General features: G+C 35.5%; 1 protein-coding gene across 1 annotated transcript in view; it reads right to left on the bottom strand.

Annotated features, from left to right (window-relative positions):
• Positions 1 to 18,128, bottom strand: part of LOC149786164 (DNA-directed RNA polymerase I subunit RPA2-like) — a 182,786-nt gene that overhangs the window by 88,378 nt on the left and 76,280 nt on the right. The window contains exons 15-17 of the mRNA XM_089976517.1: positions 10,060 to 10,166; positions 9,652 to 9,787; positions 1,777 to 1,850 (exon numbers count right to left, since the gene is read on the bottom strand). Of these exons, the coding sequence (XP_089832643.1) occupies positions 1,777 to 1,850; positions 9,652 to 9,787; positions 10,060 to 10,166 (317 nt within the window). The remainder of the gene's footprint in view (positions 1 to 1,776; positions 1,851 to 9,651; positions 9,788 to 10,059; positions 10,167 to 18,128) is intronic.

The following is an 18,128-nucleotide window of genomic DNA, read 5'->3' as shown; positions in this document are numbered from 1 at the left end:
GATTAATAATTCATCTCAAATTATAACTGAACACAATTAAAAGCTCTGATCAAAGATGACTAATATGATGATTGGAATGAATAACTGTTTACTTGGTCTTTCCTTACATACAGTCCATCACCTAGATCTGACACAACTGAATGCCTTGAACTTAGGTTATATCCAATGGAAATTTCTATCAAACTTATAAACAACATCAGGTTTATTTACTAGTGAACAACCTGAGAAAATCAGTATGCTGGTGTGTTATCAAGAGAAAAAACAATCTCCTGAACTCAAATCCAAGTAAACATGTTCATAAATGATCATTATCTTAAGGAATAATCTACAGTCATGGACAAAACTTAGCTATATATATATATTTTTTATTCAAATGACCCTTACAATCTAAAATATGGACAGAAGTTCAACACACAATATAAATATACATAACAAGGAAATTTTATACTAAGTTGTTACTCAAAGAATAATTAACTGTGAAGAAGGAGCCTATCCAGGAAAGCCTGTGACTACAGTTGCTTCAGCAGGTTGGACATTAATTGGATTTTTCTTGGAACAGCGCTTGCTAGATCTTGAACACTGACCCATGACTTGTCCCATCTCAATGGGGCTATTACAACCATATCTGGTACTGTATTTTCGGGCTTATTATAAGTATCAGAACAAATGAAGGGAAGGGATAGCCATGAAACCCATCCCAACTAATACAGCATCCATGGCCATGGCCTCTGTGTCCTGGGACAAGGAGGTGAAAATGGGCAGTTTGTGGTTCCCCTTGCTGCAAAGAAACCAATGAATGCCAACAAAGTGCACACATCCAATGAAAGACTGACAGAAGATGGGACAACTCTGTAAAAGAATCTAGTCAATCCTAGATAATAAAAATATACTGAGCTTGCTGGGAATGTGTTGGATCTCAGCCATTATCTTTTGGTGGGAGAACCAGGAGATAATGCCCCTGATAAGGGCAGAAATTGGGCAATGAGGTCCCCACTGTTTAAGAAGAGAGTTGTTTGACATTACAAGTACTTTCCTCTCATAATGTTTTATGTAATGGAAACCATTCTATCTTCATTCTTAACTCTTGCATGATTATGTACTTGTTGAGCTGGTTGAGATTTATAACCAACTGAGTAATTCGAGCTTTCTGTTAGCTTTCAGTACCAGGCAAAGTCTGGAGTAAATCTTTAGAAAGTTTGGTTAGCTAACTTTCTCCATCACCTGCACAGAGAATAAAACCAGATCTCCTTCTGTAACATTTGTCTTTTCTTGGATTGACCATAGCATCTGTCACAGATGGAAAAACAAGAGGAGAGGGCTCTGGATAACTGAAATCTAATGTCCTGAACAAACAGTGTGGATAACCAACTTTTGCTGAAAATGATGGAGTCTGGCACAAACAGGCTGGTTGTAAGCAGATGGTTGATGCCAGTTTTGGGGAGTTATCAATGTCTGATGGTAATTAACAATAATTATTAACTATACTAACTTTACACTGGCACGGTCACATTTAATGATAATGCTAATGGATGCGAGCAGTGTGATGATATGCTGCAAAAGCTTAAAATGAATACCATCCTGCATACGGCTGGCAAGGGGAGTTTCTTCCATCTGACTTTATGATGCATTGACCAAACAGAAAAATAAAGTGTTTCTCTGTCAAAGATGGTGTGATTCGAGAATTTGTAGAGCTTATTTTCTAACATTAATGTCATCAGGTGATGCATTGAAAGAATACAATATATGATATAAGTGTCATTCAATACTACTTCTCACCTGACAGGAAGCAGACAAATGATTCAACAGACCACATGGAGCCCCATCAGGAGTGTGGACTGGACAGATAAAACCTGACAACAGAAAAAAACACAGCAATAATTATAAATGCAGATTTGCTTCAGTACTTTATTTGATTCACACTTACACATATGCATATATCTGCATTCATACAAACATGAACACAAACTATCTGCAACATTCTGTTTGAGGATTTCACATGTCATAGAAGAAACGATATGTTATAGTAAATTATATTTGTCTGAGAATACTTAACAAGTCACATGTTGGAAAATAAGTTCTGCTACCTCTAGAATCCAGCTCTCTTGAAATGAATGTGTGTGATTTGGATTTTTAATGAAGTGTAGACAATTTTTCAGTCATATTGCTACGATGTCTGCAGTGTGGCAGTTCATAATGATGTCTAGCACTGGGGCATCATGCTGCAGACATGTAGCATGATGTCCCACCCAGTCACATTATCCTGATGCCAGGTCGACCAGTCCTAACACTAACCATTTAATGCTGAGTATCAAGCAAGGCAGATGCTAGTACAATTTTTATAACTCTTTGGTATGACTCAGCCAGGGTTTGAACCCACAACCTACTGCTTCCATGCCAGACACTCTTACCACTTAGGCCACCTTAGCGGTCCCCACTTGAAATGATGAAAATAGAGTATGCTATAAAGCACAAAAGGAAGCTTTTACCTTTCCTTACCTTGCTGGCTGCCCATTGACCAGATGTTTACCCATTACCTTCCCTTGCCTTGCTGTCTGCCCAATGACCAGATGTTTACCCACTACCTTCCCTTACCTAGCTGGCTGCCCACTGACCAGATGTTTACCCATTACCTTCCCTTACCTAGCTGGCTGCCCACTGACCAGATGTGTACCAGTTTAATTGCATTTGTTGGAAGGTGTAGGAGGGTTTAATAGTAATGTGATTGGGTATGTATTCAGAGTAACAGAATTTACTAAAACATTTAATGTAACAGGAGCATCCAACCACTACACAAGTTATCCTTCAAGGGAAATATGTATGGAGTCAGTACATGAACTCTGTGTTCCCAACCACTACACAAGTTACCCTTCAAGGGAAATATGTATGGAGTCAGTACATGAACTGTGTTCCCAACCACTACACAAGTTACCCTTCAAGGGAAATATGTATGGAGTCAGTACATGAACTCTGTGTTCCCAACCACTACACAACTTATCCTTCAAGGGAAATATGTATGGAGTCAGTACATGAACTCTGTGTTCCCAACCACTACACAAGTTACCCTTCAAGGGAAATATGTATGGAGTCAGTACATGAACTCTGTGTTCCCAACCACTACACAACTTATCCTTCAAGGGAAATATGTATGGAGTCAGTACATGAACTCTGTGTTCCCAACCACTACACAAGTTACCCTTCAAGGGAAATGTGTATGGAGTCAGTACATGAACTCTCTGTTCCCAACCACTACACAAGTTATCATTCAAGGGAAATATGTATGGAGTCAGTACATGAACTCTGTGTTCCCAACCACTACACAAGTTATCATTCAAGGGAAATATGTATGGAGTCAGTACATGAACTCTGTGTTCCCAACCACTATACAACTTATCCTTCAAGAGAAATATGTATGGAGTCAGTACATGAACTCTGTGTTCCTCAACTCTTCAATTAGTATGAGCTGTCTGGGGTTAAAGTAGTCTTGATCAACCATCTTGGATTAGCAACACCTATAAAAAAATTGTTCTGTTTCTCTTGCAAATTCGACATGGGTCGGTCCAGTTTCTTTACCACAGTTCCTAAACATCTGTCAATATGCTTTAGGTACCAACTCATAACCCTTCTCAATACGTTCCTTAAACACATCATAATCAGCACTTTGCTGTACTGACAGTGAAGTATAGACCTAATCAGCATTGCCAGTAAGTACACTTTGCAATAAGAGTCCAATGCTCTCTTGCCCATTTCAAATTAACAGCAATTTGTTCAAAATGAGGAAAATAGTTATTTGCTTCTTTTTTTTTTAAGGGGGAACTAACCTAATATTTCTGGTAACTGAAAAACTGAACTTGTGTGTAAAGGGGAGGAGAGTGTTTTCCACTTGCCAATTCTAATTAGTTTAATCTAAATTGAAATTTTCCATCTTCCTTCTCTCTTCCACTTGACATCTTTCTGTCCCTTTCATTTTTTTTTCTTGCTGCATCAGTATTGCCCTTTCTTCTTTTTCACATTGTATTTGCATTAACTTATCTTTTCTTTCTTTTTCCTCTTTCTGCAACTGCATTTGTCTCACCTCATTTGCAAATTGCATTTTCTCTCGTCTTTCTGCATTCTTTCCTCTTTCTGTAGCATTTTTTTTCTTCAGTCTCCTTTCTCTTTCTGAAGCTCAAGCTTTCTTAAGAGTTCAATTTAATTTTATACCAGAACCAGATAGAGACTTACTAATCAAACCTAAAGCACTTTTATCCAAAAACTTCTTTTCCATCATATAGTGGACAAAAATATTTTTTTATTTCTTGCCTTGTTAAAGAAGCCTTTGCCTGAGAGAGATCATTTCTCTGGCAAGCTGAAGAAATTCATCCCTTGTTCAAGAACTCTAACATTTCCTGGGTAGGATTTAAAATAAAGTCCTCCACTTAAGAAGACATTTTGAAAGGTAATGGTTTCCCTTTAGATTTCTCAAATATCTGATATAATACCTGGGATTTAGACAATTTTAAAGCAAATGAATTTAAATTTCAAAAACAAAGTTTTCTGAAGTATTCTTGAGAAATTCATATCCTAGACAAGCCCTCAATTTTCTGCTATAACTCTAAGATCTTAAACTTTGTAACACAAAAGAGCAAAAGCTAACAAGTTTTGTAACTTTCAATAAATATTTTCTTTTCTTTGAATACCAAGAGAAAACTTAAAAAAGAACTTAACAGTAATGCAAATTAAACCCAAATAGTCCTAAACAATTTATTACAATTCCAAATGTATAAAATTCCTACTGAATTCCAAATAAGTTCCAACAGTGAATGTGTTGATATGCCTGTAGTCTTGAATATGCTAATGTGCCAGTGTCCTGTAGTGTGGTGATATGCTAAAAGTCTTTTGATGTATCACAATAATATGATCCAAAAATGTTCTTGTCGGAAAACACTATAATTCCAAACTGACATTCCAGTAAAAGATTATTATCGATGAGCACTTTCTATTTCTAGTAAATAAAAATTTGAATAATTCCACCCAAATGAAATAGTGAACACAATAAGACTGGTTCTGCTAACTATCTTAATGCAAAATGAGGAAATTTCTCAAGTAAACATTACGTAAAAAGCTAAGACACAAAAATTAGAACCAGGATGAGGGTCAAAAGTTCATCACATCTCTAACCTGAAATTCCAGGACCACCTTAGTGAAATCGCATGTGAACATGACCATCTAATCAGATTGAATAGCAACATGATTTTCAATACAGCTGGACTTAATATGTGGGTCATGTACTTTTTAATATTCTACCTTTACAGGTTGATTTTTTTTGGGAGGGGAGGCTTATACACATAAAGGCATGTAATTCAATTAACTTTAATACGATTCATTTTAGCCATTTGCACTTCCTAATTCTTTGCTTTCAACAAATAATTTTATTATTTTTAAGTCTTCACTAAAAAAATTGAATAAAAAACTTCACATGAAACTGCATTAATGCAAAATTTGTGTCAGTTAAAACAGTTAAGTTTGCTGATGCCTATGTTTATATGGCACAAGCTTTAAAAAAAGTAACCATGTAAAACTTTTCTCATACAGTACTTAAGTGCAGATGATGCTTTGATGTAGGAATAATTATAACAGCAAGATTAAAGCAAAGTTCAAATAAATGATGTATGAAAAACCAGCAGTACATAGTGAAAAAGAGAAGAGTTAGTGTACACATTATTTGTCGATTATGCTTTCCAATTTAATTCATTGAATATTACAATATAACAGCATTCAACAATTTGTATCCATAAGTCTTGCTTTAAACTAATGTAATAAACATCAAAATGAAAGAAATCTGTTTTCTGCATTAAAGATTTTTTATGTCAGAATTAGGGTGGATTTACACATGTAGACAATATCACTTTAGTTAATATTAAGCTAGAATTACAGTTATAACCTGATGACCAGGTTTGCATGACATCAATATATGGGACATAATTGTTGACCAGTTTAAGACAGGTTGCATAACATCAATATATGGGACATAATTGATGACCAGTTTAAGACAGGTTGCATAACATCAATATATGGGACATAATTGATGACCAGTTTAAGACAGGTTGCTTAACATCAATATATGGGACATAACTGATGATCAGTTTATTGCAGGCTTTTCAAATTCACTATACTGGACATAAATTAATGACCAATTTAAGGCAGGTTTTTCTTTGTCAATGCATTGGACATAAATTGATGACCAGTTTATGGAAGGTTTCCCATACTGGACATAAGCTGATGACTAGTTGAAGGCAGGTTTCTCAACATCAATATATTGTAGATAAACTGACCATTGTATGGCAGGGTTTTCAACATCAATATATTGTAGATAAATTGACCATTGTATGGCAGGGTTTTCAACATCAATATATTGTAGATAAATTGACCATGTTATAGCAGGGTTTTCAACATCAATATATTGTAGATAAACGGACCATTGTATGGCAGGTTTCTCAACATCAATATATTGTAGATAAACTGACCATTGTATGGCAGGGTTTTCAACATCAATATATTGTAGATAAATTGACCATTGTATGGCAGGGTTTTCAAAATCAATATATTGTAGATAAATTGACCATGTTATAGCAGGGTTTTCAACATCAACATATTATAGATAAACTGACCATTTTATGGCAGGTTTCTCAACATCAATATATTGTAGATAAATTTACATTTGTATGGCAGGGTTTTCAACATCAATATATACTGTAGATAAATTGACATTTGTATGGCAGGGTTTTCAACATCAATATATTGTAGATAAATTGACCATGTTATGGCAGGGTTTTCAAACAGCAATATATTGATTATAAATTGATGAACTCCTTTTATGGTGTACTTTACAATGGTGTGATGTGATTCTGACTTTCAGACCGGCATGTAGTGACACAACAGAAATGTCTCTTCACATCAGATTCAACTAACTTAAATCTCAAAAGACAACATCGGAAGTCCATTAGTCACGTCATATGAACAACAAACATTTCAATGTTGTTGTAGAGAAATTCAATTATATTAAATGAAAGTCAGTTACTTTTTGTAAAAACCAGCAATCTGGCCAGTCTGATTTATCAAGCAGAGAGCACATGTTAACGTGGTAGACCTGTAATACAACAAAACTCCAGAAGCTGTTCTCAGAATATATAAATATGGAAAACTTTATACGATTTTTATTTACTATTTTTTTTCTTTTCTCTACATTTGAAAATGTGGGTTGCTAGATTTGTGTACTCATGTGACTAGCAATGCAACTCGCGAGTACCAGGTCACATTTCATCAACTCCGATTTTAATACTCAGAATTTCTGAGAAAATAAGTAATTTTCATATCCATTTCATGCATGTATTACTCAATCTAACAATGTTTAACGTTTGCTAGGCTATTCAGTAAGTGGCTGCACTTTGCCAACATGATATTTGCCTCTTGTGTTGCTAGTGTGGTTTCATAGATTCCATGCAAGGAAAGATACGGATATCAAGCTAACTTTGAAAATAAAAGTCAACTAGATGAATCTAATCCACTGAGTATTTGGATTGTCTCAGCATATATGGTTAATGCAAGCACCCAATGATACATACTGCACCCTCTCAATAATCTGGATAGAACTCAATAAATGTAACTCCCAATATGTTTAGTTATGACCCAGTAACGTGAATGTTTCGGCCATCAAGTTGTGGCAGAAAATTCCTGGGTTTTTCCCAACTTTCATGAATATTTACAAAATTCCAGGACTTTTCAATCTGGAAAAAATTATAATTTCTCCTGACTTTTTCCTGATTTTCCGGTAGCATGGGAACCCTGTTAATTGTTCTTCAAATCCTGATAAAATCTAATATATCTCTTCAAAGAAATTCAAGACACAGGATGAAAGATATAGATCAAATGCAAAAACATCTCATTCAATGCAAAATCTCAATGAATCTCATTTAAAAATCAAATCAAGTGAGTCAATTCAATGATGAGATTAGTGAGAAAACAACTTGGTGACCTCCCACGTTCTTGTTTTTGATATACTTGCTACAGTCCAATGTTCAATTTTTTCAAGATGAACAATTTCTGGATGTAAATTATTTTAGTAGTCTTAACTTTTAAGGGTTGAGATGCACTTTAATTCTCAAGACAAAACACTAAACTTTTTCAAAGCTGACTGCTTCAATAACAACCTTTAAATTTTTCATGGAAATTGTGATGGCCATTTCAAAGGATTCAACACTAAACATAAATACAAAGAGTTTACTGCTTCTCCATCAAGACATAAATGTTGTCTGCTCTTCCTTCAATATTGCTCACAGCTGACTCAATATTGCTCACATGTGACTCAATATTGCTCACAGCTGACTCAATATTGCTCACAGGTGACTCAATATTGTTCACAGCTGACTCAATATTGCTCACATGTGACTCAATATTGTTCACATTTGACTCAATATTGCTCACAGCTGACTCAATATTGCTCACATGTGACTCAATATTGCTCACATTTGACTACAGTGATGAAGGGTAAAGTCCATGTTTATTCAGTCAGACAAAGCTAAGTTGGCACTAGTGATCATCCATACAAAAAATGGTTATCAAATAATTCAGATGAATATTCATTAAAAAAAAACAACAACAAACAACCAATTTGGTTATAAAAAATTTTCAAGTCTATCCTGTTGCTTTAGGAGTTGCAGTGCAAAGTCACCAATGGCAGCTACTGTAATGTACTTTAAAGCTGACTTAATGGCAACAGTTTTGACAAGAAACTTAAAGAAATGCATGATTTATCTTTAACTCAATAAACTGTTCACAGAAAGAAAAAAAAACTAATTTTATAGAGTAGGGAATAATAAAATAAAACAGCAGTAGATAATGGGGAAAACCAAAGTTAAGACAAACAAGAGCCAACTCTTTCACAGTAAACCAGATATACCTACAAACTGATGTGTTTTGGAGCCAAGTTGGTATATCATAAGGTAGCACCAAATCCAGACTATGTATAACTTCAAAAGATTACAGAAATGTTATTACAAGAATCAAAACAAGAGTAATTATTAAATTAAAATATTCAAATATGTTTTATTCCTCACCTTATAACAATATAAAAATAAATATTTGTTTATCTATGTGTTCATCAATAAGAATTGTCATTACAAAGATAACATTATTCTTTTTAAAATAAAAATAATAATCTTTTATATCTGCAACATAGGCCATCAGCCCATATTACGTGCATGTATAAAAAATATGGCACAACTGCAAAACATAATGATTCTAGGATTAGCACACTGATTCTCTCCCTTTTAAAGATGTCGCTAGATAAACAGCAAAATTATGTATGATATTAATATTATTATTGATTCTCTGGATAAAGTTATAAAACTTCATGTGATCTGCATTACAGTGAATGTATAAAGGTGCATAAGCCTTTCTTAAATTATCATATATGGAACATTTGACAGCAAGGTGAAACTTCAAAATCAATTGCTTTGTAGAAAAATTATTATTATTGGTACCCTTTCACTTTTAAAGTGAAATTTACTAATACTGATTGACTTAAGTCCAAGACCCACCAACTGAGAGAAAAATATTTAACCCATGACCATAAGAATAGCCGACCAGATATTTTTCATGTTTGAGTGAACTCACCAAAGGACTCTGGCAGCAGTTTTCTGACAGCTGTTGTTCTCATTTCTGCAAAATATGCTCCTCTATGCACGGCACGGAAGTGAGATATGTACCTAAAGAAATTTAGCTTGTCTGCAACCACTGTTAATCCTGTTGTCTGTGAAGAGATACAATATCAATAACATCAAATTACAAAATAAAGTGAAACAATGACTTATTTCTTTTCTTATAAACTTTGTGACTGGCAATGTTTTTCAATTCTTGAATATCAAAGATCAACAAGCATCTTACTTTCAATGTTATTTGTTATTCACAGAGTTTCATTATTTATGTACTATCTGCTACATCAACAAAAACATACATACATAATATTTAGCAAAAACAGAATATGCATATGCGCACTTCTGGTGATAGAAATTGACTTCTTACCTGCATAAGTCCTAGTCCTGATTTGGAGACTAAGTTTCCTGTAGCTAAAAGGTATTCCATACCTTTACTGATATCCTGGACTTTTCCAGAAGCTTGGTACAAGCCATCTAAAAATAGAAATGTTCAATCCAGGCATGTGTTTGTAAATCATTAATGTTCCATCACAGTGTATGAGAAACAAATTATGTAATGGATGAGGGTGATATTATAATTATGTAGTCATGGTGGTGCAAGCAAGTAACACATGCAAATCTGTAACTAGATGCATCAAAACCTTTAAGTAACATATGCAAATCTGTAACTAGATGCATCAAAACGTGTAAGTAACACATGCAAGTCTGTAACTAAATGCATCAAAACCTGTAAGTAACACATGCAAATCTATAACTAGATGCATCAAAACCTGTATGTAACACATGCAAATCTGTAACTAAATGCATCAAACATGTAAGTAACATGCAAATCTGTAACTAATTGCATTAAAACCTGTAAGTAACACATGAAAATCTGTAACTAAATTCATCAAGCATATAAGTAACATGCAAATCTATAACTAAACGCATCAAAACCTGTAACACATGCAAATCTGTAACTAAACACATCAAACATGTAAGCAGCATGCAAATCTGTAACTAAACGCATCAAAACCTGTAAGCAACACATGCAAATCTGTAACTAAATGCATCAAAGATGTAAGTAGCATGCAAATCTGTAACTAAATGCATCAAAACCTGTAAGTAACACATGCAAATCTGTAACTAAATGCATCAAACATGTAAGTAGCATGCAAATCTGTAACTAAATGCACCAAAACCTGTAAGTAACATGTAAATCTGTAACTAAACGCATCAAAACCTGCAAGTAAAACATGCAAATCTGTAACTAAATGCATCAAACATGTAAGTAACATGCAAATCTGTAACTAAATGCATCAAAACTTGTAAGTAACATGCAAATCTGTAACTAAATGCATCAAAATCTGTAAGCAACACATGCAAATCTGTAACTAAATGCATCAAACTTGTAAGTAACATGCAAATCTGTAACTAAATGCATCAAAACCTGTAAGTAGCACATGCAAATCTGTAACTAAATGCATCAAACATGTAAGTAACATGCAAATCTGTAACTAAATGCATCAAAACTTGTAAGTAACATGCAAATCTGTAACTAAATGTATCAAACATGTAAGTAACACATGCAAATCTGTAACTAAATGCACCAAAACCTTTAAGTAACACATGCAAATCTGTAACTAGCAACAGTCCAGGCTATTGCTTTTGGCATTCATATCTCTATAACTAATACTGTACATCTTTGAAAAAATATTGTGAAAGAATGCAGAAAAGATCCATCATATGTAATACTGCCAGGTCCATGTACACAATACTAAAAGAGTGTCAGGTCCATGTACCCAATACAAAAAGAGTGCCAGGTCCATGTACCCAATACAAAAAGAGTGCCAGGTCCATGTACCCAATACAAAAAGAGTGTCAGGTCCATGTACCCAATACAAAAAGAGTGTCAGGTCCATGTACCCAATACAAAAAGAGTGCCAGGTCCATGTACCCAATACAAAAAGAGTGCCTGGTCCATGTACCCAATACAAAAAGAGTGCCAGGTCCATGTACCCAATACAAAAAGAGTGCCAGGTCCATGTACCCAATACAAAAAGAGTGCCAGGTCCATGTAGACAATACTAAAAGAGTGTCAGGTCCATGTACCCAATACAAAAAGAGTGCCAGGTCCATGTACCCAATATAAAAAGAGTGCCAGGTCCATGTACCCAATACAAAAAGAGTGTCAGGTCCATGTACCCAATACAAAAAGAGTGCCAGGTCCATGTACCCAATACAAAAAGAGTGCCAGGTCCATGTACCCAATACAAAAAGAGTGTCAGGTCCATGTACCCAATACAAAAAGAGTGCCAGGTCCATGTAGACAATACTAAAAGAGTGTCAGGTCCATGTACCCAATACAAAAAGAGTGCCAGGTCCATGTACCCAATACAAAAAGAGTGTCAGGTCCATGTACCCAATACAAAAAGAGTGTCAGGTCCATGTACCCAATACAAAAAGAGTGCCAGGTCCATGTACCCAATACAAAAAGAGTGTCAGGTCCATGTACCCAATACAAAAAGAGTGCCAGGTCCATGTAGACAATACTAAAAGAGTGGCAGGTCCATGTACACAATACAAAAAGAGTGCCAGGTCCATGTACCCAATACAAAAAGAGTGCCAGGTCCATGTACCCAATACAAAAAGAGTGCCAGGTCCATGTAGACAATACTAAAAGAATGTCAGGCCCATGTACCCAATACAAAAAGAGTGCCAGGTCCATGTAGACAATACTAAAAGAGTGCCAGGTCCATGTACCCAATACAAAAAGAGTGCCAGGTCCATGTAGACAATACTAAAAGAGTGCCAGGTCCATGTACCCAATACTAAAAGAGTGCCATTTCTTTGTACACAATACTGAATGTCAACACTATGTTCTTAAGACTGAAACAGTGCCATGTCTATGGACCCAATACTAAAATACTGCAATATACTCAACACTGAAATAGCGCCAGGTCCATGTACCTAATACTGGAATACTGCCAATTCTATGTACCCAATACTGAATAGTGCCAGGTCTATGTACTCAATACTGAAATACTGCCAATTCTATGTACCCAGTACTGAAAGAGTACCAAGTCTGTGTCCAAGACTGAATTACTGCCAAGTCTATGTACTCAATACTGAAATACTGCCAATTCTATGTACCCAGTACAGAATGAGTGCCAAGTCTGTGTCCAGGACTGAATTACTGCCAAGTCTATGTACTCAATACTGAAATACTGCCAATTCTATGTACCCAGTACTGAATGAGTGCCAAGTCTGTGTCCAGGACTGAATTACTGCCAATTCTATGTACTCAATACTGAAATACTGCCAATTCTATGTACCCAGTACTGAATGAGTGCCAAGTCTGTGTCCAGGACTGAATTACTGCCAAGTCTATGTACTCAATACTGAAATACTGCCAATTCTATGTACCCAGTACTGAATGAGTGCCAAGTCTGTGTCCAGGACTGAATTACTGCCAAGTCTATGTACCCAATACTGAAATACTGCCAATTCTATGTACCCAATACTGAACAAGTATCAAGTCTGTGTCCAAGACTGAATTACTGCCAGGTCTATGTACTCAATACTGAAATACTGCCAATTCTATGTACCCAGTACTGAAAGAATATCAAGTCTATGTCCAAGACTGAATAGTGCCAGGTCTATGTACTCAATACTGAAATTCTAATAAGTCTATGTGTCCAAGACTGAATTACTGCCAATTCTATGTACCCAATACTGAAATACTGCCAATTCTATGTACCCAGTACTGAAAGAATATCAAGTCTATGTCCAAGACTGAATAGTCCCAGGTCTATGTACCCAATACTGAAATACTGCCAATTCTATGTACCCAGTACTGAAAGAATATCAAGTCTATGTACTCAGTACTGAAGTACTGCCAATTCTATGTACCCAATACTGAAAGAGTGCCAAGTCTGTGTCCAAGACTGAATTACTGCCAAGTCTATGTACTCAATACTGAAATAGTGCCAAGTTTTATGTACCTAAAACTGAAATTATGCCATGTCTATGAACCCAAAACTGAAATTATGATATGTCTATGTACCCAGTACTGAAATAGTGTCAAGTCTACACACCTAAAACTGAAACAGAAAAAGTCTTTGTACTCAATAGTGAAATACTGTCAAGTCTATGTACTCAATACCAAAATACTCTCAAGTCAATGTACCAAATTCTTACTACTTGTTGCTTATCAAGACAGTACCTTACTGATGAATTATAATGTTAAACACAGCAAATGTGATTGCTCCTCTATACTTCATATCAAAAGAGTAAACAACTTGGGGTTAATTTATTAATAAAGGCTTCATCTGTAATGACTTAATGTGCCACTACTAACTATGCTAAGTACCGACCTGATGTGCCACTATTAACTATACTAAGTACCGACTTGATGTGCCACTACTAACTATGCTAAGTACTGACTTGATGTGTCTGTACTAACTATACTAAGTATTGACACGATGTGCCACTATTAACTATGCTAAGTAATGACATGATGTGCCACTACTAACTATGCTAAGTACTGACTTGACGTGCCACTACTAACTATACTAAGTATTGACATGATGTGCCACTACTAACTATACTAAGTACCAACTTGATGTGCCACTACTAACTATGCTAAGTACCGACTTGATCTGCCACTACTAACTATACTAAGTATTGAATTGATCTACCACTATTAACTATGCTAAGTATTGACATGATGTGCCACTACTAACTATACTAAGTACAGTAGTCCCCCTCTTATAAGGCCACCCCTAATGCAGCAGGGAAGTGGCCTTATAATGAGGGTGGCCTTTCTAGAGGGGGATGACAAATGCGGATAGTAAATACATATGAAGAAAGTCACAAGTACATTTAATTCTAAAACATTTAATATTTTCATTAAAAAATCACATGCATGTTGTGAAATAAATGTAAAACAAACTGTGTCATCATTTTCAGAAGAATGCTATGAATAACCATTGATATAGTTTTAAAACTGTGTTCATAATTATGTTACAGATCACATCATCTGTCACTTTGTCGGTAACAGTCTAAAAAAGAAACCATCTCGTCACAATTAAAAATATCCTTGCTGTCATATCCCCTGCATATATCATTTAGTCTTTTGTTCCAATCTTCGACAACTTCATTATTAACATCAGCTGATTCTCCACTAATGACAGAACGTTTAATATTGTGTCGTACTTGAAATCTGTGCAACCATACGTTACTTGCGGTAAAGTCGTCATATCCCAATTCAACCGACAAAATTTTCACTTTTCTTGTCATTCAAATCAGGATACAAACATCTCCTGGCTCAAACAATCGTTCTTTCTCTGTCCATTTCACCTTCCCACTTCTGCAGAATTGTTTCATTATCTTTCACAATACTGTTTATCCGAGTCTACCTGACATTAATTTTCTGCAAGGATCCTCAACACACACCCCCACCCACCCATCAGTTGAATTACTTTCACTTTCTCTTCTAAACTGAGAATTTTTCTTTTCCTCGATGACATGTTGATCTTTTTGCAGTAAGTTATTCATGTTGCCAACTACAATACTGATAAAACAATTTTGTATGCATCTAAACAAATTGCCGTGTGTTTTTAAAGGAAGTGATCTTGTCACGTGATTCGTTAGTCGCAGTCTGGTACCCTATTGTTTTTATACATTTCTTTACACTAAGTGAGAGAAGCCAAAACGGCTTTGATATGTACCATTAACATCATGCAGATTTGACCTCGCGGCCATTAGGATTCGTAATTTGACAATTATTGTCAGTAGTAATAGCCACTAATTATCAAAGTGAACAAGCTCAACATCTTACTAAGGGAAGCCATAAAGGCTATCAAACCATTTTCCTGCTGACTTGGGTATTGTACATCGATACTGCCACTTCTCAGCTGTTACTACTGTTCAATACTTGTAATCTTAACAATTATCAGAGTGACTAAACCGGACATCTTATGATAACACAACAGTAAGGCTAATTGGATTACATGTACTTACCCTTTTGTATGGATTAAAATTTGAGTCTTTCTCGGTTTTTATGGAATAAATTTGGGTTCTCGTGAGGCGTAAATGATATAATATTAACCTTAGTGGTACATGTACTTTACTCAACACTTCTTTCAGTAACGAAATCCTGACATCGGGAAACAGAAATCGGATTACTTAACACACGTTATGAATAAAATACTGGTTCTGGATACATATTCAAATAAAATGCGGCCGCTTGTGAGGGGTAAATTTTATATTATTGCACTAATATGCTGGCCGCTGGTCACATTAGCCGGGTGGCTTTTCGCGAGAGGTACTTTTGACCACAAACTCGTAGGTGCCAATGGATTCTGGCTGAAAGGAGCAGGTGGCCGCTGGTCGGGGGCACCGTTCAAGAGGGGGACTACTGTACTGACATGATGTATCACTATTAACTATACTAAGTATTGACATGATGTGCCACTATTAACTATGCTAAGTATTGACATGATGTACCACTATTAACTATGCTAAGTATTGACATGATGTGCCTCTACTAACTACGCTAAATACTGACTTGATGTACAACTATTAACTATACTAAGTACCGACCTGATGTGCAACTACTAACTATACTAAGTACTGACTTGATGTGCCACTATTAACTGTGCTAAGTATTGACATGATGTGCCACTATTAACTATGCTAAGTACTGACGATGTGTCCCTACTAACTATACTAAGTACTGACTTGATGTGCCACTATTAACTATGCTATGTATTGACATGATGTACCACTATTAACTATGCTAAATATTGACATGATGTGCCACTACTAACTATACTAAGTACCAACTTGATGTGCCACTACTATGCTAAGTATTGACATGATGTACCACTATTAACTATGCAAAGTATTGACATGATGTACCACTATTAACTATGCTAAGTACTGACTTGATGCGCCACTACTATGCTAAGTATCAACATGATGTACCACTATTAACTATACTAAGTACTGACATGATGTACCACTACTAACTATACTAAGTACCAACTTGATGTGCCACTACTATGCTAAGTATTGACATGATGTACCACTATTAACTATGCAAAGTATTGACATGATGTGCCACTACTAACTATACTAAGTATTGACAAGATGTACCACTTTTAACTATACTAAGTACCGACTTGATGTGCAACTACTAACTATACTAAGTACTGACTTGATTTACCACTATTAACTATGCTAAGTATTGACATGATGTGCCACTATTAACTATGCTGAGTACTGACTTGATGTGTTCCTACTAACTATACTAAGTACTGACTTGGTGTGCCACTATTAACTATGCTAAGTATTGACATGATGTACCACTATTAACTATGCTAAGTATTGACATGATGTGCCACTATTAACTGTGCTAAGTACTGACTTGATGCGCCACTACTAACTATACTAAGTACCGACTTGATGTGCCACTACTAACTATGCTAAGTATTGACATGATGTGCCACTACTAACTATGCTAAGTACTGACTTGATGTACCACTATTAACTATACTAAGTACTGACATGATGTGCCACTACTAACTATACTAAGTACCGACTTGATGTGCCACTACTAACTATGCTAAGTACTGACTTGCTGTGTCCCTACTAACTACACTAAGAGCACAAGACTATCACTGTTGAAATGACTTTTACATTATGAACAAGTACAGTATATTACATGCCCGACATATGTTTAATAGGTTTCTGTGTTGAGACTGACTGAGGGCATTTGATACTATAGTTGACTATTTAAATTACTCACCAATGGGTCTCAATAATTTTGGTCAAGGTGTGCAACCTTGAAGTAAACTTAATGTAAATGCCATTCTTTTCTCATTATACTTACCATGTCTTTGACATCTGGGCCCCAAATATATAGGCTTCTTTTTCTACTTTTAGATCCAGCCATCCACATACTTTGGTCAAGAAACATACTCTATTCCAAAGTTATTGTGAAAAAATCTTTTTCTTTGAGTTACAATGACCTTGAAAAGGGCTCTTCCTTACTTTAAATGCAATCCATCCACAAACTTCAGTCAAGTTAGGTTGTCTAAAGTTATACAAAAACCATGTCTGTTCTTCTGATCACAGTGACCTCAATTTTAGATCTTTTGACACCAATCAATGGCCATTCACAAACTTTAGTGAAAATACCTGGTCAAGAACTGAATTTTTTTGGCAGAAATCATTTTTCACTGTTTAGTCATACTGATCTTGAACCCTGATGTTTTTTAAAACCCAAATTCAACAGGCTTCTTCTATAATCAGAGCAAGCCATCCACAAGCTTAAGTCCTGGTCTGTCATATAGAACTGAAGTTTGTGCACTCAAACCATTTTTCTTTTGTCAGTCACAAAGATCTAGACTTTTTACCTTTTGATCCCAAAATCCATAGGCTTCTTCCTTA

Source organism: Sinohyriopsis cumingii, chromosome 12, assembly GCF_028554795.1.
Source record: "Sinohyriopsis cumingii isolate HCF-2022 chromosome 12, ASM2855479v2, whole genome shotgun sequence".
Lineage (NCBI taxonomy): Eukaryota > Metazoa > Mollusca > Bivalvia > Unionida > Unionidae > Sinohyriopsis > Sinohyriopsis cumingii.
Note: the sequence above shows the minus strand (reverse complement) of the source record. Positions and strands in the feature narration are given on the sequence as shown.